The 25595-nt window shown below is 31.6% G+C and overlaps 2 protein-coding genes across 3 annotated transcripts; both read left to right on the top strand.

The window, feature by feature from the left end:
* The first annotated feature begins 575 nt into the window (after positions 1-575).
* Positions 576-3330, top strand: LOC108469806 (ADP,ATP carrier protein 1, mitochondrial). Of its 2 annotated transcripts, none has more exons than XM_017770854.2 (4): positions 576-786; positions 1728-2220; positions 2314-2685; positions 2799-3330. In XM_017770854.2, the coding sequence occupies exons 2-4, from the start codon at positions 1729-1731 to the stop codon at positions 3093-3095; spliced, it is 1161 nt and encodes a 386-aa protein (XP_017626343.1). In that variant the 5' UTR covers positions 576-786; position 1728; the 3' UTR covers positions 3096-3330. The 2 variants fall into 2 exon arrangements, with proteins under 2 accessions (XP_017626343.1, XP_017626344.1); XM_017770855.2 differs by having other exon boundaries at positions 587-786; positions 1724-2220.
* Positions 3331-13239: 9909 nt separating this feature from the next.
* Positions 13240-15118, top strand: LOC108468566 (transcription factor MYB83-like). The gene is made up of 2 exons (XM_017769449.2): positions 13240-13632; positions 13802-15118. Exons 1-2 carry the CDS (start codon positions 13346-13348, stop codon positions 14469-14471), a joined length of 957 nt encoding a protein of 318 aa, XP_017624938.1. The 5' UTR covers positions 13240-13345; the 3' UTR covers positions 14472-15118.
* The last annotated feature ends 10477 nt before the right edge of the window (positions 15119-25595 follow it).

Genomic DNA, 25595 nt, shown 5'->3' with positions numbered 1-25595 from the left:
AAAATTACATAAATATCTCCAATAATAATACTATGCTTTATAATTTCACTCTCATAGTTTTTTCTCCCAAGATTTTGTTGAGTGGAATAAAATCAGTGAATCAAAATTATTATAATTATAATTATAATTATAAAAATAATACACAAAATTCTGATCAAGGCGAACGAAGAAGAGATAAAAGGATTTTATCAAAAAATAATAATAAAAAGAGATAAAAGGAACATTTAGCTAATTTGACAATTTTTCTTAATCTGGTGATCGATTTTTTCATATTAGTATCGAAATTTAGTAATTTTTCTTAATTTAGTCTTTAAACTTGAATTTTGTTAAAGTATAATAAATTAAAAATTTGAAATTATGTCATATAATCATGTTAATTTTTAAAATTTTTTTATCACGCGGCATAATCTCAAAATATGATATCCTTATATCTCAGAAATTCAAGTTCAGGAGCCAAATGGAGAAAAACTATCAAATTCAGGGACTAAAATGATAAAATTTACCGAATCCAGGGACCAAACGTTTACTTTATTCCAAACAAATTATCGCACGCTGCTTTTGTTACCGTCCATATCGGCACGTGACGTAAGCGGCGTGCCCTCCTTGCCCTAGTCTCTCCCACTTGCACTGTAGTTTTTATAAACCCAATAAAAAGGGAAGTGCGGCCAGCAGACTTGCGCTCTTTTCAAAGCCTCTCGTCTCCTCTCCATAAATCTCTCTCTCAACGCAGAGCGATTAGGCGGAGACTTCCAAGAATCTATCGCATCAGCTAATCACGCTCCAAAGGTAACAATTTCTCTAAATTTTCAATAATAAACTTTTTAAGCAAATATCAGATCTGAATCTGATGTTCTACTTTTTAGCTTCAATCTGTTCTAGTTCATCACTATTTCATTCTTTTTTTTTTATCTATATTATAGCTGCACTTTTAGTTTTTCTTCATTGTTTGTTATTAGATCTGATTATGTTTGAAATGGTTTTGCCTACGTTCGATCTGATCTATCGTGTATATATTGTTTTTTTCTTGAAATTTACGCTTGATTCGTTAGATCTATTGGTGTTTACTGCTTTTGGTTGCAAATCGGTAGTGTGAGAATCTGTTTGGTTTGTATCCAACTCTCACTTGTTGAAATTTTAGATCCACTGATTTCCGTCACTTTTAGATAGTCTCCTTTTTCACTCAAGAAAATTGATCATTTTTCACTACCTTCAGATCAGCTTCTGTTTTCTGCCTTTTCAAACTTCAATACGAGGCAAGATATATATGTATTTATTTGTAATATCCCTTACTGAAATTACTTGCATAAATTCAAAAAAGTTGATATGCTTATACATGCAGTGCATTTTAGATTATTGTTTACTGTTCTATATGGTATTTATTTTATGGTTTCTGCTTAAAATTGCCGCGTTGATTATGTTATTGTATCTGTGTTTCAATTTTGTATGTCCTTTTGTTTTTACTTCTAGTAATATGTTGTTCTTGATGAGATGTTCCAATCTTGCGGCATATCCCCTTAGTATGCCTTTTTGCACGGTTTACTCTTTCTTGTTAAAATAAAACCGAGCTTCGACTTGATGTCTTCTATATTTTGTTTTTCTTGGCTATAACATTTTTGTATCCATGATCTTACATCTGGCTTTGTTTCATTGTTGACAATTAATATGCATTTCTTTTCATTCTATTCTGTGTGTTCATGTGCTCATTTTCTTTCTTTCAATGAAGTCAGAATGGATCAGGTTCAACACCCATCTGTCATGCAGAAGGTAGCAGGCCAGCTCCTTCGTTCTAGCCATTCTCAAGATTTTCAAGGTTATAATGGGTCTTTCAGGAGTCCTGCTCTATACCAAAGGCGTGCTGCATATGGCAATTACTCCAATGCTGCACTGCAGTATCCTGTCCGGGCTTGTGGAGACCTGTCTATGGTTCCATCAACAGCTTCAGCTATTTGCGTTCAAGCCCCTGCTGAGAAAGGATTTACCAGCTTTGCCATTGATTTCCTCATGGGTGGAGTTTCTGCTGCTGTATCAAAAACAGCTGCTGCACCAATTGAGCGTGTTAAGCTTTTGATTCAGAACCAAGATGAAATGATCAAAAGTGGAAGGCTCTCTGAACCTTACAAGGGTATTGGTGATTGTTTCAAGCGAACAATCAAGGATGAAGGATTTGGTTCTTTGTGGAGAGGAAACACTGCCAATGTTATTCGTTATTTCCCCACTCAGGTTAGCAATTCTAACTTTTTATATATTACATTTTCTTTCGATTATATTTATTGCTCTTGTTTCATACTTATTCCTTTGTTCATTTTTCTACAGGCCTTGAACTTTGCCTTCAAGGATTACTTCAAGAGGCTTTTCAACTTCAAGAAAGACAGAGATGGTTACTGGAAATGGTTTGCTGGGAACTTGGCATCTGGTGGTGCAGCTGGTGCTTCTTCCCTTCTCTTTGTCTACTCCTTGGATTATGCTCGAACTCGTCTTGCAAATGATGCAAAGGCTGCAAAGAAGGGAGGAGAGAGACAATTCAACGGGCTTGTAGATGTCTACAGGAAAACCCTAAAATCTGATGGTATTGCCGGGCTTTACCGTGGTTTCAACATTTCATGTGTTGGAATCATTGTTTACCGTGGTCTATATTTTGGAATGTACGACTCTCTGAAGCCGGTGCTTTTGACTGGAAGCATGCAGGTTAGTATGCAGGATGTTATTTGATACAACTATATATATTGTCTTGTTACTTAAGCTATATTTTTTTTGTTGTAATGACATCTTGCTCTCTGTTACCCTTTCGATAATTACAGGATAGTTTCTTCGCTAGCTTTGCTCTTGGTTGGCTCATCACAAATGGTGCTGGCCTTGCATCTTACCCAATTGACACTGTTCGTAGAAGAATGATGATGACTTCTGGTGAAGCTGTCAAATACAAGAGCTCGCTTGATGCCTTCTCTCAGATCTTGAAAAACGAAGGTGCCAAGTCTCTATTCAAGGGTGCTGGAGCTAACATCCTTCGTGCCATTGCCGGTGCTGGTGTGCTCGCTGGATACGACAAGTTGCAGCTCATTGTTTTCGGAAAGAAGTACGGATCCGGTGGTGCTTAAATATAGGGTGGTACTATCTCCCTTCTTTTGTTATGTTTTAGGTTTTAAAGATGGCGATGAAAAGCTCGACACATTGAGAAATTTATTTCGGCAAAAAAAAAATCATTAATAATTCAGATTTAGGGGGGGAAGTTACTCCCTAAACGATTTTTACATTTGGGATGTGAAATTTTGATTTACCCATCTCGGATTTTTGGTTTGGTTTTAAGAAATGAAGTGATGGATGTTTTATTTATATCTGAAGTTTCAGGTTGAAATTTGGTTAAGCATCCATGGAAGTTAATTTTATGCTTTTGGCTGGCTACTGAAATGAATTTATATGATGATATTTGTTGTCTTGATGCACAATGTTGATTTGTAAACTGATTTGATAGAGAATTTATAGTATGAAATAGGAATAAAATAAAGTAGTGTGAAATTAGTATTTTATATTATGAAAAGAATAAAGTAGTGATATTAGAGAATGTATATTTTTGTTATATTAAATTTAACTTATCATCCACGCTGAAAACGATGGTTTCATTTTGGGTTAACTAACTAATCTTTGCTTTTGCTTTTAAATATTATATATATAAAACTCAGTTGGAATATTTTAACTGTTGTGCGCTTTTGTCAAATGTGACTTCAACCGGATTAGACAACCTTATGTTTCATGGAGATTTTTATTTGTATTTGTAGGAGTTAAATTGCATATTTTTATTTTATTTTAATAAATTAGTAAATTAATTTTATAAGTTAGATAAAAAAATTATTATTCTATTAAAAATTTTGTTCGTTTCTGTTATTAAAATTAATCTATATATGTTAACATGAGTTATTAAGTTACACCACATGTTAATGTTTAAAGATTAATTTTCTTTATAATCTAACGTATAAAGATTAATTTATTTATTTTTAAATAAAATTAAGTAAAATATAATTTGGCTCTTAATACTATGCTGCTTTTACCATTATGATATGATCTCTCTTTACTCTTTTAGCTTCCATTGGTTAGTTTTTGACATGGCACTTTTTTGAGGATTTAGATTTAACTTCATACAAGTATTATTCCTTTTATTTATAGTTGTTTACTTTTTCTCCTTTCTGGTTTGTCTTTGGGTCAAAAATATCAGTCGTTTTGGTACAACTAAATTTAGGACTCTAAGCTGCTTGTACTGTTGGTGGAAATAGTTTTAGCCAAAGGCAAGTGTATAACCGTAAAATCTCCTCTAATTACAAATTTAGCCTTTAAATCATATTTAATGTTTTTTAAATAAAAAAGGTAATTAAACAATCCATTTTATTTCATTTTATCTAAAAAAATATAGCTACTAAAAACGTAAATTATCATAGCGTATGATAACAGTTTAATGACCGGTGAGTGAGATAAATTGTATGAAAAAGCAAAAAGAATAAAGGATAAATATTAAAATTATACATAGAATTTAATTTTGTTTAAATATACATAGAATTTAATTTTGTTTAAATATACTGTAGAAGTATCATTGAAGCTGTTGTATTAGGAGCCAAATTGTATTTTGCCCCCCTCTAGTAAAAAATAGGCAAATTAGCCTATGTATGTAAGATAAAAAAGCAAATCGGTCTTTTTTATTAAAAAATTCATCATTCGTATTGCTAAAAACTAGTGTGGCTGAGGGGACAATTGAATAGTGACACGTGGTGTGCCACAAGTACCTCATGTTGATGTATATAGACCAATTTACTTTTTGATCTAATTTGTAGGGACTTATTTGTCTATTTTTTCAATAGAAAGAGTAAAATGCAAATTGACTCATAATACAGAGGCTTTCATGGTTCTTTTACCATAATTATACATATTAAACTTTGATTTTGGTTTAAATGTATACATAAAACTTTGATTTTGATTCAGTTGTATACATTTATACATTTATTGAAATAAATATATCAATTTATTTTTACATTGGATAAGTATAATTATTTGTGTATGTAATATGTAAATGTAAAATGATATTATATTCATAATGATGTTAATTATTTATGATGGTAATGATAATATTCAAATTAATTAGATAAAAAGTTACTAAGCCAAAAAAAAAAGAGTTAATAGTTTTAGCCTATATCAAATTTATCAATGGTTTGAAATTCATTTATTTTAATTTTGAAATAGAGGAGAAAATACTATGACAATTTTACTATAAAAATAATTATTAAATTTTATTGGATTGAATGATAAAAAATTGAAATTATTTTAATAAAATCTTAGTTTAAATTTTGTAAATAAAATGATAATATTGAGAGAATTTGTCTAAACTTGACATTAAATATAGTCGAGATTCAATATAATTTTAATATTGTAGATATTAGAATAGAAAATTAATATAAAAATAATAATAATAATAATTTAGAGATGAATTCGCAACTTTAAGCTTGTCAAAATCAGATTAGATTGGTTGAGATATTGGTTCAAAGAGAAAGGTTAGATCGATTGATTCTTGAATTGCTCAGAATCAAGCTAAAAAAGTTTGAATCGATGATTGAATTGATTTTCTTTATTTTTTAATATTTTTTATGATTTTTTAATAATTTATTTAATTAAACTGATGGACCGATTGAATCGATGATCTAACTAACTCGACCACCATTCTGATTCTAAAAACTTTGTTATTACAAGAAATAAAAAAAAAGTTTTTTTAATCATAAAAAAACTAAAAAAAGGGTAAACTACACCTAAGGTTACTAAACTATTGGTAAGTTTATATTTTAGTCACTTAACTTTAAAAAGTTACAAAATGATCACTAAACTATTTGAAAGCTTTCATTTAAGTTACTAAATTATTCAAAAGTTTTTATTTATCTCACTAGCTTCAAGCAACAAATCGACAATTGGTACGATGGATCAGTATTGATTGACAAGAATGGTACCACTTGAACATAGATGCCCTAGGCACAATACTTTCACCTTTGAGGTTTCTCCTAAAACGAACCCAACCTCTCCTCAACAATGTTCATTCTTCTCATGAACGGTGGATTTCTAGTTTTGAAATGAATTTGGGTCATTAATGATTGTTAGATCGAGTGGTAAAGAGCTCAATTTCCCTTTTTTGTGAATGGAGAATATAGTATTAGGAGAGTTTTGTTTTACCTCTTGTTTAGAGGTTGGACTTGGCTTCACTTTGGATTTATTTCAACCATTGAAGAAAAAAAAACTCGGGTCTTCCCATTTATGTGCTAAAACTAAGCATAATTAGATATAGTCCTTTCAATAAAAAATGGAAGCTTTAGTCTATCAACACATGCTTAATTAATCTACTAACATTACTTGGTTGCTTGATGTTGGATTCACATGCATGAATGTGATAAGATGGTGGTTTTTTTCTCTGTTCAGGAAAATGTAAACTAGTCGATGAGTATGAATGCATACAAATTCGGGTTTGGACAGTACTGTTTACGGTCCATATGAGGTAAATGATCATTTGACAAGAATGGATGGATGTCTCGAGGACTTGGGACTACCGGTGAACACCGAGTTCTGACCAGCCTGCGGTTTTAGATATGCAGCCCGGAGTTGATGCAGTTGTGGAGATGCATTCTACACCCGAAGACTCTTAGTTGAGAAATACGTTTTAATCTACGTTTACAGGCACTCCGAATCATCAAAGCAATAGTAGTTCTCCGGTATGTTTCAAATTCCGAGTTGAACGGAATAGTTGTCGAGAATGAAACAAAGTTCAACTATTGGAGCTGATCAAAATTTCCGTCTTTATTATGAATTTATTGCCTTAGAAAGTAGAAAGCGGAAGCTTACTGTTATGATCACGAATGAGCAATGGAAATGCAAGCATTGGCATGGATGCCAATGTGGGGAAAATATGTCTGTATTTATTGACCTTGTCCGAGCCGTAGCACTCGTATATAGGTTTGAGTAAAATTCAATTCGACTTTAAAAGATAAAAAGAAATTCAAAATTTTGAGTTAATAAAATCGAATTATTCAATTTTTAAAATAAATTTTATAATTCAAATAATTCAAATAACTTAAATACTTCAAATAATTCAAATAATAGATTGATGTAAATACACCTTTAGTCTCTATCAATTTTGGAAATGAGTAAATTAGTCTATTTTTCAACAAAAATTACGATTCTTTTAAATATTTATAAAAATTTCAAAATTTATTATTCGGATATGCATGAAAGCCCAACTCCATTGCGTTGTTAGAATCCATGTTGTATATTTGAAAGAGGTTGACCTCCTTGCTTCTCATGGTACAATCTTCTTGCCCTTGAGCTCCCTTTCTTCTTGGTCCATAGAGATAAAATGTAATGTAGGACTGGTGCCAACAATTAATCACGGAAGAAAGGACTCACTGAGCAGGGATTACTAACTAATACTAATATAATACTAATTTTCCTCTTATTTTGCTTTGAAATATTTTCAAAAATTTATTGTTTTAAATTTATGTACTCTAATATAAAATTAATTATATTGTAAGAAGATTTTAATTTGAAATGTTTAATTTTTTACATTTAACTCAAACAATTCTATTTGATTCAACTCGACTCGAATTTCATTTTACTCGACTTGATTCAAAAAAATTCGAATCGAGTTAGGATGATAAAATAAGACCCGTCAACTTGATTAACTCGAAATTTTTTCACTTGATTCGATCAAACACTCACCCCTACTCGTAATGCTTGTAAAATTGATTCATTTTAACCGAGAATATTAAGTTTGCCAAATGAAATTAGGATATAATCGAGTTGAGGCGCTATGGCTTTTTTGGGCAGACTGAATAGTGGGTCTAATGAAATTAGGCATTAAGACATCAAAATTCAATGGGTTCGCATTAGAGGTGCTCATGGGCAAGGGCGTAGCTAGGAGGCCTGACTCCAATAAAATGAAAAAATTTTCATTTAGGCCTTTTAGAAATTTTTAAATTCTAAATTAGTAAAGGTAAAATTGTACTTTGGCCCCCTAAAAATAATAAAAAATTGATTTAATCCTTTATAATTTATAAAAATATAAACTATTAAAAATTACAATTTAATTTCGTCCCCCAAAATTTTCTAGCTTCACCCCTACTCATGGGCCGGGTTAGGTCGGACCTAAATATGATATTAACATACTTTATGCTTGACCAAACTTAGCCCAACTAGAAATATGGGCTTAAAATTTTGTTCAAGCTCGTTCATATTTGCAAAAGACTAATCTAAGCTTATATTAAGCCTGCCCATATTATTTTTAAAATTTTTAATAAATATTTATATTATATTATTTTAATGTTTAATAATTTTATACATTTTTGTTTATTAAATTTTTATATAACCATCTTAATATTATTTTAATGTTTACATTATGCTAGTATTATATATTTAATAAAAAATATTTTTAATATATTCTAAATTACATAATATATAAAAATAACATAATATAAAATATTAAAAACTTAAAAACGAGTTAAATCAAGCTGAATTTGAGCCTTGAATATTAAAATTTAATCTAACCTCTCTATATATATATATATTTACCTAAACCTAAATTTCAGATTTAACAATTTTTCCTAAATTCTCACAAATTTCGGAACCTAAACAAACATCCCGAACCTTTTAACAGTTGTAGTCGGCATCATTGCTTACTTTGAAACTTTTGTTGATTAGCTGCATTTCTTTAATTTTAATTTTACAGGACAGCTGTTTTTGAGTTGTTTGAGAATTTTCCACTCACTTTTTTTTTTTTTGCCAGCAAAATTGTGGCAATCACTGTCCATATTTTGGATTGACGAATTTGATTATGGATTTGGGGAGGGCCACGTTTAGGATTTGTTGGTGATTTTTGGTTTTTGATTAAGTGAAAATGAAACCTCACTAATGAAACACTTCCTTTGTCTGGGGTCAATATCTTTTATATATATATATATATCAATTCTGACACATAATTTAGGTGTGAAAAATTATTATCGGAAAAACTATAAATAGAAGAAAAAAATTTATTAATGTTAAAAAATTAATAGTATAAGAAAAATTTGATTACTTTTATTTTAAGGGTTAAACAATCTTGTTATAATTAATGCCTAATAGAAAAATTATAGAGTTATTTTAAGAGCCCTCGATCCTTCCCTGTAAATCCCTTATTTTATCTCTATTTTATATATTTAACAAGTACTAATATATATAGAAATAGTAGCGAATGCTGTAGAGTGTCAATGTTCCCAAAACAGCTTCTCAATTCTTGCGTCCTTATTATTTGTAAACCTTCGAATGGTACTATTAATGTTGACGCTGTAATCTTTGAGGGGTTGTGAGATGAAGAATAATAGGATGGTTCCCTTCATTACAAGACATGAACAGCCCAGAAAACCCAACAAAACATCGACCATATTCAAGCTCCAGATGAAGAATAATAGGAAGGTCCCCAAAACAGTGTTATAACCCGAGTAGAACTTCCCTAAAACAAGACACAACACGTAAACCACATAACAGATTCAAGAGCATTCCTGTTTTACGATGATGGTGGTGGTTGATGGAGACAGTGTGTGTTAAGGGAAGCTACAGTGGGTGTGTGCTCAGTGGTGGCAATTGGCGACTGGTGAACGATGATGGTGGTGACTGGTGGGTGTTGGAGGAGTGGAGAAGGCAAATGTGTTTTCTTTGTTAGTTGATTTGAATGGAGAAAGTGGAGGAGAGGAGAGGGCTAATTGGACTGTGGGAAAAAAGAGTATAGGTTGGTTATCCAGGGTGGGTTGGGTTCGAGAAAAAAAAAAATTACTTGATGTTGAACCCGTTTTTGTAGATAGACATCATTTTTTTTAGGCGGATTGACTCATGATTAAGTCTAAATAGAAGACCTGTGATAATAATATAGAGATATAAATTGTATAATTAATTTCTTTCAATTATTTTCTGTAAAAAAAGAATTCTTTCGATTATTCTTATTAGAGGTGAACAAAATCAAATTCAATTCGAAAAATTCAATAAAAAATTTATATTTTGAATTAAATAGTTCAAGTTATTCGGATCAACTCGAATAAAAAATTAAAATTTTCTGTTTAACTCGAATATGAATTACACAGTTCGAGCTATTCGAAAATCCGAATAAGAAAAAAATAAAACTACGTTATTTTGATAAATGTTTACCCATCAACCTTACTTATGTATTTAAAAAATCTTATACTTTGTCTACTAGTTAAATAATCAGTCAATGTAAACGTAACATTGAGTATAAATAATAGGATTCATTAACTCGACTCGAATCGAAAAAAAATTTAAATTAAGTTTAGTTTGTTAAAATAGTATTTGTCAACTTCACTAACTCGAAAATTTTTTATTTGACTCAGTCGAATACTCACCCCTAATTCTTATCGGATATATTATAATAATTACTATTATAAATTGTTGTTACACAAAAAAAAAAAAAATATATTTGAGTAATGAATTAGACTCTAACAGAATGTTGCCTTTAAGGAAAAGAATGCTTTAAAAAACAAGGCTTACTTTACTGTACTGCACTTTACTGTGTTACCGGCCATGGCCATGGCCATGTCGAATAGTCGATGGCGACAGCGTCGTAGTTTGCGTACGTAACAGTCAAATTAGTCGAGGCCTATGCTTAGGTTCTTTTTCTTGTCTTCCTTTGAATAAAAATAGTGTCTGTCTGCAGGTGTGTGTTAGTTGGTGTCTTAAATCTTAATTAATTAATGTTTTGCAGTCTAATTAACCATGCAAATCCCATGCATTGGGGGCGCATGCTGCCGCCTACAAATTTTAATATTATTCACGTTTCTCCTCTTAAAAACAATTTATTATGAAAGGGTTACATTAATTAATTGTTTTTTATACCCATAATAAGGAAACGTGTATTGCACAGTAAAAGTAGCTCCTTTACGACGCTTAGTCGTAATGGTAAGGTATATTATACTCTTAAAGGGAATTCAATTTTGAATATTAGAAATATTATTGTTGAGAGGAGTAACTATAAACTCCGAAAGAAGTAGTATTTATGAATCATAAAATGGAGATAAATGACACTTTATTGTTGGGAGTGCGGGCAAAGCTAGAAAAATGTTTTGGGGATTGAAATTAAGTTGTATATTTTTATGAGAGCTAAAATGCAATTTCATCATTTTAATAACTTATATCTTGATAATCTTTTAAAGGACTAAATCAGAATTTTATCATTTTAGGGGTTCAAAGTACAAGTTTACCATGCACTGAATTAAAATTTTATAAATTATAAAAGCTCAAAAGTTGGAATTTGCCATTTTAGGAGGGGTGAGGCCCTTTTCTAGTCTCCTACCTTCACCAGAGAGACAACTATGAACCCTAAAAGAATTAATCTTCATGGACTATAAACAGATATGAATAATACCTTATTGTTAGAAGGAGTACTCACAAACTCCAAAACTATTAATCTTCATTGACTGTAAAACAGATATAAGAAATAACTTATTATTACGAGAAGTAACCATAAATCCGAGAAGAACTAATCTTCATGAAACATAAAATGAACATAAAAAACACATTCGGTCATACCTAAAAAGAAAAAAGAGAAAGGGAGTTGTTTATGGATTTGATCCGGACCAAATATATATTAACAAACATTTTTACCACTACACCAATGGTTTGGTATATATTGTCACTACACTCTATTGAAATTTGATGATTAATCATTCTAATGTAATTTGGCATAATATATCACGATGAAAGTAGAGGCACCAAAAACGAAATTAAACCCTTCTATATGTGAGATCAATCCCTTTTGTCTCTTATATATATATATAACCTAATATACTATAATATAAATAGGGGTTATGCTTCAAGAACACGTGTGGGGTGTTATGTGAAATGGAAGCAAACAGGTAAATTTGTGTCTCCGACACATATGATGATTACCTTGTGAGTGAAGAAAAAAAGCATAAAAAAAAAATCGAAAAAGACAATAATTAATTGAGTCAAACACAAGACGACCCTTTGTTGTGTAATGTATAGTGTATGTATATGTTATGTGGTTCCACTCCAACCCTAGGAGGTCCCCCTCCAATCCGTTTTCCACTCTATCCCCATCAACCAACAAACACCCCCTCCCTATATATATATTTGGTTAAATTTTAATATTAGTCCCTATGTTATATAGAAGTTCTACATTTAGTTCCTATACTTTAGTTTGGTTTTTTTAGTTTGTGTACTTTTTGAATTTTAGAATTTCAATTTTGATTGAGCGGTAGTTGTTAACTTCATTAAATTAAGTTCTATTGTTTCTCAAATCTTAAGCAAAAAATATACTAAGTGTGTAATGCCATGTTAACTTGTAATTTTCATATTTTACACACACAAAAAAGGCTAGTTAATGGGCTTAATTGGAGTCGTATAAGTCAAAACTGAAATTTTAAAATTTGAAAAATATGGGGATTAAGAATGACCAAATTGGAAAAAATGGACTAAAGTTATTACAGCTTATGTATAGTAGAAAACTAATAGCAGAATTTAACCAAACGAACTTAATTGCTACCATTTGGGTTATGGCTTAAATTTTAAAAATTTAAAAGTACAAGGACTAAAATTGACCAATGTACATGGACTGCATAGATAACTTATGCACATGGACTGCATACATAACTTATGCATAGTGTAGGGACTAATAATAGAATTTGACCTATAAATCTCTCTCTTTCTCATATATAACATATTGGTCTAATTGTAGTTTTCACCCTTCTTCTACACTTTTAATTTAGGATTTAATCCCTCTATTTTGATTTAGTATAGTTTGATTTCTCCACTTTTATTTTAGGAAAAATAAATTTTTAAACATTCGTCTTTATTACGAGTTAAACATTGTTTGATTAGATTTTTACCTGGCTTGATTATGTGACTAAATAACAATAAAGAAAAAAAATACAGTCACCATTTTTAATGACAACAACCAAATGGTGTTAACGATTTGCACTTACTAATAACATTATTAAAAGTAGAAAAATAAATTTTTGTCAAATTAAAGTAAAGAGATCAAATATCAAATATTAACATAGTAAAAGGGCTAAAACCATAATTAACCATCATATATTTATTTATACATTATTCATATTCAAAGTTTAAAGCAAACTCCAAACCATCACTATCATCATCACCATTACCACCCCATGAAGCCTTCTCTCTTTGATCTTTCTCTCTCTCTTTCTTATATTCAACCCATCATTCCACACCAGTCCATTCCCCCTTACATAGCTTTTCTCTTTATTATCACAACCCACATAATTCACCCTCTTAATTAGAAAAACTTAAAGGGGCTCACCAGCAAATGAGGAAACCTGTTCCAGATCCACCAAACATGGGAAAAGACAACAACAAGGGGAAGCTGAGGAAGGGACTTTGGTCGCCTGAAGAAGACGAGAAGCTGATGAAGTACATGTTGAGCAACGGACAAGGGTGTTGGAGTGACATTGCTAGGAATGCTGGTTTGCAGAGGTGTGGTAAGAGCTGTCGTCTTCGTTGGATTAATTATTTGAGACCTGATCTCAAGCGTGGTGTATTTTGTCCTCAAGAGGAAGATCTTATTATACATTTGCATTCCATCCTTGGCAACAGGTTCTAATGCTTTCTCTTTCTATGTGTGTGTGTGCGTGTGATGATACATGATGTGTGTGTATCATAGGGATTAAGGAATTGATCATATCATGTTGAAATGCCAATATCATGCATGCATATATATCATAATGTACAAAACACTGAGATTCATTGGTTTGAAAAATTTCAGGTGGTCTCAAATCGCAGCTCGTCTTCCAGGAAGAACAGATAATGAAATAAAGAATTTCTGGAACTCCACACTAAAGAAACGATTGAAAACCACCACCACCACTCCCACATGTTCGTCCCTAAACAACAGTGATTCAATATCAGAGCAGCCAAGAACAGATGGTGTAGGAGCCATTTTTCCGGTGAACGAACACGACATTGACATCGTGGGTGCTTCTTTATCGTCGTCTTCTTCGTCGCCAACGTCCATGCCCTACCCATCAATGGTCACATTAAACCAGTTCGACCCATTCCCTCACGTCAATAACTCATATGACATGAAGGGTTCATTCAATGCGCCAACACGGTTAACAACAACACAAGGTGGTGTGGGAGAGGGATTATTTTATGGTGATTATGGGAAAATAGGGTTAGAAGGGGAGTTTTCTCTTCCTCCACTTGAGACCACTGCTGCCATTGCCAATAACAACAATAATAGTTGCTTAAACAACACAGCTGGTGAGAAGAATCACGGTCAAAGCTTCAAAGTAGAGGTGGACAATATGTTTGGGTTAGAAAATAATCATCATCATTGGCATGGAGAAAGCTTGAGAATGGGAGAATGGGATTTTGAGGAATTGATGGATAATATATCTTCTTTTCCTAATTTCCTCGATAATTTCCATTGCTGAATATATTATTTTCTTTTCCTCTTTTGGTTCAAATTCAGGTTTTAGTCCCTTTACTATGCTCAAAGTTAGAGGTTTAATCACTATAATTTGGAATAATTTGATTATTTGCTTTTATAATATTCTATTAGTTAATCCAAATAATCAATTATTCCGATTATTTCGATTATAAAGTTGATGTGGATTTTTTCACCTTAAAAACACCTCTTACAACTCACACGAACATTTTTTTTTGTGTTGGAAGAGGTGAATTTAAGAAAAATCTACATTAGCATTTTAACACGGAATAGTTAACTGTGTTAATTTTTTGGATAACTAATTATGACATTATAAAGTAGATGATCCAATTATGTCAAATTAAAGTCAAAGGATTAAATCTTAAAATTAAGTATCATAGAGGGACTAAGACCAACATTTGACCATTCATTTTAGACTCGGCAAATTTTGAGCTTCTGGAAATTATAAACATACAACGGTGGAGATTAGCAGAGAGACGGTGGGAGACATGAATATTGTAGCTATGTATTTTAATTGTAGTTTGAAATTCATGTACAAATTAGGGGAATAATTTGAACTATATTTTGCATGAATGTACATGTAAAAACATAATCAAGCAATAAAAGGTAATAAACACATTAGTTGTAAGAAAATTACTAATGCTGTCTGTTTCTGAAGTTAAAATTAATGAAATATTCTTACATAAATTAATTTTTTTAATTATTGATTATATTAGTGTTTGTGTTTACCATAATTTTCTCAAATGGTATCGTACTCTACGATATGGTGCAAGAAAATCTTTTTCTATTTGTATAATTAGCATCGGCCTTATAATATTTGGGTTTCACGGTCTAAATAGTTTGTAGCTTTAATTATAAAAACTTATATAAACTTAATTTAAAGAAAGACTTATATGTTAAGTTATATTTGTTTTTATAATAAGTAAATTAAGTAAAAATAACATAAATTTATAAGATATAACTTTTATAAATAAATATTTTATAAATTATTCAAACCTTTCGTAACATTTTTATAAATTAAATTTTTGTCATAATTTTAGAAAATTATTATTTTTATAAATACGTAATGGTAAAAAAATTACAACATTTTCTTATGAAGAAGTATATTATTTTTATAATACGTGGCCTGGATAAATAAGTTATGCTCACATTTTTTGCTGTAATTTTTATAAATAAATTTATTGTAACACTTTTATAACATGTAAATTATTTTTATTGTAATTTTATAAAATACAAAAATATTTTTATAATATATTTTTTAGGATTTCTAATATAAGAAATTTTGGTCATAACTATCCAAATGCTCATATATGTTTATTCTTATAATATAATTTTTATAACTTGTATAAAAATAATTTTTAAAATTAGATTTGGGTATAATTATTCTAATTCTCACTCTGCCTCTAAGAATTGGAAAGTGTGATTAAAGTGCTGTTATTACACCCAATTCGATGGAATCTGTCAATTATAATAGTTATCCAAACATGTCACTCGTGTAATTATAAATAATTACACACAAATCTAATTATTAGGTGGATTTCTAAACATTACTTTAATAATCATTAAATTTTGATTAAATAAATTCTTGTTAGTAGTGTAATACTTGGAGTAGTAGATCATCTCTACCATTTGTCTTTAAGGGTGTTCAATCGGTTAACCGACCTTAATTATCATTAATCGAATCAATTGACCCTTTTAAACTCTTAACCGTTAACTAAATCGAAATTTTTTCAAAAAAGAATTAACCGAACTAAACTTTTTCGGTTAATTCAATCAGGTAACCGAATTAACCAAAATTTATATATATATTTGGTTAAAACAAGTATAAAAAATATCAAAAATTAACCGACCGATTAATTTATTTTTCCAAAAAATTAACCGAACCAACCGAATACTTATATATTATAATACTATTTATTAAATTCGGTTAATCGACCGATTTCGAACCGAATTAATTGTTAACCAAAATTTCAAAAATTATTAACCGATCCTCGACTGAATTAATTCAATTAAATTAATCAATTAACTAAATTTAGTCAATTAATTGAATTAATTCAGTTTTACCTCTAATTTATACACATTTGACAGTACCAATTATAGGAATTAATTGCTACTTCGAAACCATCTCGGAATCCCAGAAAGAAAAAGAAAAAGATCCAAGAAGTTGACGATTTTTAAAAAAGATGGCTTCCTCCAAAAGGACCGCAATTGATCCACTTGAGGATAGCATGTATCACCTCAAAAGTCGACAATGAAGCATCATTATCGAACTAAGGGGAGAGAGAATGTTGGATATGCAAATTGAGTTGACCATGAAAGAACACAGGTGATTGTAATCCTCGAGATGTTAAAATGTATTGAGAATTTGAGTAAAAATATAAATTTAAAAAATATATTTTAAAAAATAAAATTCTTTTGAATCGAGCTCGGTTTGAATTTGTAAAAAATTGCTCTTGTTTTTTTAATGTTTTGTCGCTATTTTTTTATTATTTTGTTATTATTTTGTTATTATATCGTTATTATTTTATTGTTATTATTTAAATTTTGTATAATTTTATTTATTATTAATTTTACTATTATTTTAAAGGTATTTGATTATTAAGTTATACTTATCTTAATGTTATTTAAGTATATTTTTAAAATTTTTTATATTTGTTGGGACACGTTTATTTTAATATTTTTAGTATATTAGATGTATTATATTTTTAAATTTATTTTATATAAAAATAAAATAAAAATTTTAATACAAGTGGACAAAAAAAATAAATCTAAATTTTTATTTCACCCAACTCGAACTTGAACCGGACTCGACCATGGACAACTCTACAGTGTACATATTTAATATTTTAAGAGAAAATTAATATGATCAGATGGAGCTGACCAAGGAGTCCAAATCGAATTGTTGTTTCGCCTTTTACTAAAACCAAAACTAAAATTGCCGAGAATTTGTCTTATTGGTATGATTGAGGTTTTAAAAAGATTAAAATATGTTTTCAAGTTCCTCTACTTTATATACATTTGAAATTTAGTCCTTAAACCTTTTAGATTTTAAAATTTAGATTCAATTATTAATATCATTTAAAATTTTTGTTAAAATAATTGGTATTACATTTTGAAATAAAAAGGAACTCACTGCATTGTCATGTAGCAAAGAAAATGATATTCTAATAAACCTTAATTTCACGAAAATATTTAACAATATTGATAATTAGACTTACATTTTAAATCTGAAAAGTAGAATGACTAAATTTCTTAAAATAAAAGTAGAGTAATTAATTCCAAATTTACTGAAGAGTAGAAGAATCTAGAGCATATTTTAACTTTATATAAGTCTCACATTATGTGAACTACAGGTTTTCAATTTTGATTTATTCGATTTAAGTCCCATGCATCCATATAGGCTCTCTCCATATTTATTCTAGTTTAAGTCTTTAATATCTTGTGATTGTTAATCTATGATTTGCTTTGTAATTATAATTGTGATTGTATTTATAATAATACTTATGACCTCTTAAATAATAATAATTAGATTATCACCCATGATGTGAGTGAAAATTTATGTATATTTATTAAAGGTTGATACAATAATTAATAGAATTTTGGTTAAAATTGTAAGGTTAAATATTTACGACCATGATGTCTTGGGTTTAAATTTCATTATTAGTGGGATTTATTATTTTATAAAAAATATCTTTAAAAAAAAAGCATTCTTATAATAATATAATTTATTTTGTATAAATAATGATTTTTTAGTCATTTCTCAATTGAGTTGGTGTTCGATTAACTCTTAACACCAACTCAATAAAGAGATAAATAATAATATTTGAACAAAAGTCCCTTACCCCATTGGTTCCTTGTTCAATTATTATTTAAAAATGTTAGACTTTTTTGGTTTATTATCAAAGCAATTCTTTAGGGTTTGATGTAATTTTATTGGTTATTGCATTTGGCAAATTAGGTATATTTTGGTATATGTACTTTTTTTTAGTCCATTTTGATATCTAAACTGAGTAATTAGGTCAAATTAATCTCTAAACTTGAAAAAATGTAAAAGTTTAAGACGTAATCATTTAATATTGCACCACATCATTAGGCCCACTACTTTCAAGTAATAATATGATACAATATCATGATGTCACGTCATTTTTTTTTTACATTTTTTTAAGTTCGAGGACTAAAATCAACCTAATTATGAAGTTTAAATATTCAAATAAACAAAAAAAAAAATTAGATACCAAAATAGACCTAATTACTTTTAAGGAAAAATAAATTAGCTTCTTTCTTCAAAATGTACTTTATTTTTATATTGAATAATAATTTTCTAATGGTAATTGTCGTAACCGTTTTTTTGAAACAAAAACGAACGGGTATCGACTTGAAAAAAAAACGAAAATAGGAGTCGCCACCAATCTTTTTAGGTGTGATCGGATCACCTTAAGTTAATCATTTTAATAAAAGTTAAGATTTACTAAAACGATAATTTTGGTCTCTAAAATCGAAAATGGGTTTGGGAGTCGATTACATACGAGGAAGGATTAGCACCCTCGTCGCCCAAAATTGGTACCTAGTTGATTAATTAGTGTCTTAGTATCGAAAATTAAAAAGTTTGAAAGAATTTTAAAATACGATCCTTCTTTATAAAAAGCTCAAGTGTTAAAGACCCTCTCGTCTCAAAATATAAAATGTCACACCCAGTAAGTTAGGACACGACATCTTAAATTTTCGAGAGCGAGCTTGCCTTTTATGAAATCTGTGTATTTCATTAAAAGGGTATTCGATTATTTAGAATAACGAGAGAAGTCGAAACCCAGTAAGTTAGGGCACGTTTTCTCGAATTCTCAAACACCGAATATTGCCTTTATTTCTAAACAAAATTCTTATTTCGAGATGACAAAATATCATACCCGGTAAGTTAGGGCACAACACTTCACATCTTCGAGAATAAGCATTTTTTTTTAACTTGTATAATGATTTAAAAAGAATATATTCCGTTATTTAGGTTAAATGAGAAAAGTCGAAACCCAGTAAGTTAGGGCACGATTATCTCGAATTACAAAATACAGAATATCACTTTTATGAAAGGGTTATTTTTGTTGGGTAAAGGAAGATATCACACAAATTTGTAAAAAAGGAAATAAAGCATAATCTTAACAAGCAAAATAATAAATGAGTAATATGAATGACAAAAAACGAAAGAAATAAACAAGCTATGTAATTGAAGAAGAGAATAATAGGTAAAAATAATAAAATGATAAAATAAATAAGAATAAAAAGAATGAGTAACAAGGAAACTTAATAATAAATCGATAAATAAATAAGTAATATATAAAATAAAAAACAATAATAATGTTGACAAAAGGTAAAAATGTTTTAATAAATATAATATGAATAACATACTAATAATATAATAGCGATGATAATAATAGTAATAAAAATAAGGGCAGCATAATAAAATAAAATAAAATGAAAATAAAATAATAACAATAGTAATAAAATAATAAAAAGTAATAGTAATACTAGTAGTAGTCGTAATAAAGTAATGGTAATAAAAATGGTACTAATGCAAATAATGATATACATATGTATAAAAAAGGGCAATAATACAATGATAATGGTAATTACAAAGATGATGATAATAACAATAATGTTGATATCACTGTGCATAAATATATGTTGAAAATAATTATTTGATAACATTGAATGTATATTAAGTAACATGTACACGAAATGGGATAAATACATATAACTAATAATACTAACGATATATATATACGCAGTACAAAACAAAATATACACATAATATATTAAAATATATACGTAATATACGTAAAATATATGTAATGTCTAAAAAGAATAAATATACGTAATAATACTAATACATATATACGTAGTATGGAGTATAATGTATATACATTCAATGAATACATATATGACACATAAACACATTAACAAAATAATATTAAGCTATCAATAACACTTTATAACATATATATATATATATATATATGTAAGTATTAAAATAACAATGAGATAAAATATAACGGTGACAAAAATATAATGTTATGGATAATGTTAAAATTAGAATAATGAGACAAAGTAAAAAGGGGACAAAATTGGATTGGAAATGAGAACTTTAGAGGCGAATTTTAAAACAAATAAAGGAGATAGGGATCGATTTGAACATGCGAGCAATCGGGAAGGCCCTAAGGAGAAATAACCCAACCTTTCTAAACGACGCCGTTCAAATGTCTCTCCTTCAAGCGTCTAGAGGACTAAGTTGCAATGGAGATAAAATTACTTGGCGAATCAAAAGGAAAGGAAGATAAAAAAAGGATTAAAATACAAGTAAAAATGCGGGATTGCGATCGTAAATATCCCAAAGAAATAAAACACGCGGATCTTTCTTATCGGGTCGGTCGATCCGTTTTACACCAAAACGACGCCGTTTTGGGTGCTGAATATTGGCCCCAAAACGACGTCGTATCAGGCCCTTTAAAACCAAAATTTTTAGAAATCTCATTTCTGCGATTTTAAAGAAAAAAAGAGAGAGAAAGTTTTCTCTCGGAGAAAATCTGAAATGAACAAGGTACCAAGCCATCGCCTCATGGTAGCTCACAGCCGTCTTACCACCGTGCACGGTGGCCGGAAATCGCCCAGAGGTAACTTTTTTTCCTTTTTTTTTTTTTTATCTATTTAACATATATGCTTTGTTATACTAGAAATGAAGATGGTATGTGGAAATAAATTCGAAGGAGAAAAAAATAGACCTTAGATTCGGTCCTTACTATTTCTTGTGGTGATTTGATATTGAAGCCCTTTTCGGTGATGCTTTTTCTTTGTATTTGATCGATATTCTTTGCTTTATTAATAATCTCCGTTTTTGAACATTGAGAGATCTCTCCCTTTTTTTGATTGACTTTATATATATATAGCCATTACATGTTTTCTCTTTTAATATTTTGTCTATCCTCCTATTGTTGTCGCAGCAAATGGTAGTGGAGCGGGCGGTGGTGGAGGTGCCACTAGCACCGAGGCGATGGTTGGGGTCAGAAGGTATGGCTGAAAGTTAAGCATAGGGGCGGTGGCTAGGGTTTTTTTTTAGGTTTCTTTTTTTTTGTTTTGTGTTTGGGTCATGTTATTGGGTTAGGGGTTTGGGCTTGAAACTTGGGTTTTGGGGTTAAGTAGAAATTTGGGCTAAGCGGGCTAAAGCAGTCAGTCTGTTGCCCTCTTTGCTTGTTGTCGTGTAACGAGAACAAAGCAAAGACTCTCAAGGAAGACCAGTTTCGCCCGGTTTCACCATGTCTGGACTTGTTTAGCGCTCATTTTCTCCAGGTAACTTCATTGTAATCTTATTGCTTTACTCCGCTTCACTGCTCTACTGCAGCTTCAGGGAGATAAGGCTTGTGACTTCAGAGAGATAAGATCCGTTTATTTATAGCTTCAATCCATTCCACTGCAACTTGAGGGAAATAAGACTTGCAACTTCAGCCTACTCCGCTGAAACTTCAAGGAGATACTGCTGTAGCTTCTATGCTCTCTAGTGTAATTTCAAGGAGAAGAGATTTGTGATTTCCAGCCTGATACCCTACTGCTTAGAGGTTTAAGGCCCGTCGTCTTTGATCCATTTCCCTATTGCTTAGGGATTTAAGGTCTGTAAATCTGGCTTGTTACACTACTGCTTAGGGGGTTAAAGCTTATTATCTTCGATCTATTTCCCCACGGCTTAGGGGTTAAGATCTGCAATTCGGTCTGTTACCCTACTGCTTAGGGATTTAAGACCCTTCGTCTTTGATCTACTCCACTGCAACTTCAGGAAGGCAAGATCTGTGATTTTCAACCTATTACCCTACTGCTTAGGGGTTTAAGGCTTGTAAATTCAGCTTGTTACCCTACAGCTTAGGGGGTTAAAGCCCATCACTTTTGATCTGTTTCCCTACTGCTTAGGGGGTTAAGATCTGTAGATCTTCAATCTGCTTCACTGCAACTTCAGGAAGACAAGATTCGCTGGATTCGATCTGTTCCACTGCAACTTTAGGGAGACAAGATCTGTAATTTTTAGCCTATTACCCTACTACTTAGGGGGTTAAGGTCTGTAAATTTGGCTCGTTACCCTACTGCTTAGGGGATTAAAGCTCATTATCTTTGATCTGTTTCCCTACTGCTTAGGGTGATAAGATCTGTAAACTCAACCTGTTACCCTACTGCTTAGGGGTTTAAGGTTCTCCGTCTTCGATCTGCTCCACTACTGCTTAGGGAGATAAGATCTGGAATTCAACCTGTTACCCTACTGTTTAGGGGTTTAAGGTTCTTCGTCTTCGATCTGCTCCACTACTGCTTAGGGGGTTAAGATCTGTAAATCTTCAGCCTGTTACCCTACTGCTTAGGGGTTTAAGGCTTGTAAATTTAGCTTGTTACCCTCTTGCTTGGGGTTAAAGCCCATCATCTTTGATCTGTTTCCTTCTTGCTAGGGGTTAAGATCAGAAATCTTGACTGTTACCCTCTTGCTTAGGGGTTAAGGCTTATGAATTCACTGATTCTAGGGACATGACCTGTAGAATCAGTCCCCTGTATTTGTGCTTATGCCAAAGAATTAGGATGTTATGATCAAAATGAATCAAATGTTCCTAATTAGATGCACTTATGAATGATCTATGAATGTATGAGTGCAGCATGTTGTGAGCATGAATCCCTGTTTAGGTTGCCATTCCTCTTTGTTCATCAAGGTTCCTTTACTGAAATGGTATCCTGTCTTCTTGTTCAGCTCAAATTTTGAATAAAAAACCCGAAGAGGTAGTCCCAATTTAAACTCTTTTTTCTCAGATGCATCCAATCTTTGAGTTTGGTTAGTTCTAAATAATAGTCTGTTTGAGTTCTGTACTATTTAGAAACTTTCGGAGTAATGTGCAGAACTCTTTTTGCAAAAATGGTTTTAGTCCATTAATCATCATTTCAATGCAAAATGCTTGAAAAAGATTATAACAATGACAAAACTGAAATATATCAGAAACAACATTTGAAGGGAATATATTAATCACAGTCAACAAACATTGCTGGAATACAAAATGGATAAAAGGGAATAGGTGCCCCAGATATCACAGCGTGAGTTTCTCTGTACTGACTTCTTGAGGACTCCTTTTTTTGCCCAATATGTGTTTAGGGGATCTAGAGTACTCTTGCAGATGCCCCAAGATGTAACATCTCTTCTCCTTGTTAATTTAGGTACCATAAGACCATCGCATGCCCCACCTTTGATCAAAATTTGAATTGCCCTTTACGGGTTTTCAATTCAAAATCCCTTTGGTCTCAAGATGCTCTTTGCGAATTTTTACCCCGGCCTCTCCTTTTTTTTTTTTTTTAGGCGAAGTATTTCTTAACCGAATCCGAATTCACGGGATTGGATAAGGTCTTGCCATCCATTTCAGCCAATATCAATGCTCTGCCAGAAAAGGCTTTCTTCACCACATAAGGCCCTTCCCAATTCGGTATCCATTTTCCTCTGAAGTCTTTTTGTATAGGCAGGATCTTTTTCAGATACTAGGTCTCCTCGTGGAACTCTCTGGACGAACCTTTTGTCGTAGCTCGCATCATTCGCTTTTGGTACATCGACCATGGCGAATAGCCCGTAACCTCTTTTCTTCAATCAAATTCAACCGATCGTATCGGATTGGATCCATTCTCTTCGTCAACTTTACCTCGACAAAACTCTAAGGGAAGGGATCTCGACCTCGATAGGTAAACCGCCTCCATTCCATAGACTAATGAGAAAGGCGTTGCCCGAGAGAGTTCGATAGACGTTCGATAAGCATAGAGGCGAATGGTAGCTTCTCATGCCAATCTTTATAAGTTTCGTCATCTTTTTACAATCTTCTTGATGTTCTTATTGGTCGCTTCGATTGCACGTTCATCTTGAGCGTCTGGTGACGAGTTATGGTGTCGATCTTGAATCGACTGCGGATATCCGCTATCATCTTTGTTGTTCAAATTCAATGCATTGTCGATATGATCCTTTCCGGCATTCCATATCGACGGATGATTTTCTTTTAGAACTTGCTAACTGCGATTTAGTGACATTGGCATATGAAGCGGCCTCCACCCATTTGGTGAAATAATCGATGACCACAAAGATGAAACGATGCCCATTTGAAGCTTTTGGCAAAATTGGCCCAATCACATCCATGCCCCACATCGAGAAAGGCCATGGCGAGGTTATGACATGCGAGGTGAGGAGGTACATTAATCTTGTCTCCATAGATTTGGCACTTATGACATCTTTTGCGTAGTTAATCGGTCTCCTTCCATGGTGGACCAATAATAACCGAACCTCATAATTTGCCTGGCCATTGTAAAACCATTAGCATGTGTCCCGCAGATGCCCTCGTGGACTTCTTCCAAGATTTTCCTAGCCTCAATGGCGTCTACACATCTTAATAGTACCTGATCCTTCCTTCTTTTGTACAGGATCTCCCCATCTAAGACATAGTCACTGGCCAGTCTTCTCAACGTTCTCTTATCATTCTCAGTAGCTTGGTTAGGGTACTCACGATTCTTCACATATCGTAGGATGTCGTGGTACCAAGGGTGATCATCATTTTCCTCTTCTTTTTCAAGGTTGTAACAATGAGCCGGGGCCTCGTAAATGCTCATTTGGATTGGTTTCACATCCTCTGGTTGGTTCACCTTGATCATAGAAGCTAAAGTTGTTAGGGCGTCAGCCATCTGATTTTCTTCTCGTGGGAGGTAGTAGAAGACAATATCATCAAACTCTTTAATTAACTCAAGGATCAACCTCTGGTAATTGATCAATTTGGGGTCTCTTGTCTCCCACTCACCTTTGAGTTGATAAATCACTAGGGCAGAATCTCCATATACCTCTAACACCTTGATTTTACGTTCTATGGCCGCACGTATTCCCATAATGCATGCTTCATATTCTGTCATATTGTTCGTGCAGTCAAAATTCAATTTACTAGTGAATGGATAATGATCTCCGTTTAGGGACACCAAAACTGCCCCAATTCCGTTACCCACGGCATTTGATGCTCCGTCAAAGTTTAGCTTCCAAAGGTGACCTTCTTAAGGGTCTTCTTCAGTGGTTGCTATGCACATTAGA

This window comes from Gossypium arboreum, chromosome 8, assembly GCF_025698485.1.
Source record: "Gossypium arboreum isolate Shixiya-1 chromosome 8, ASM2569848v2, whole genome shotgun sequence".
NCBI lineage: Eukaryota > Viridiplantae > Streptophyta > Magnoliopsida > Malvales > Malvaceae > Gossypium > Gossypium arboreum.
Note: the sequence above shows the minus strand (reverse complement) of the source record. Positions and strands in the feature narration are given on the sequence as shown.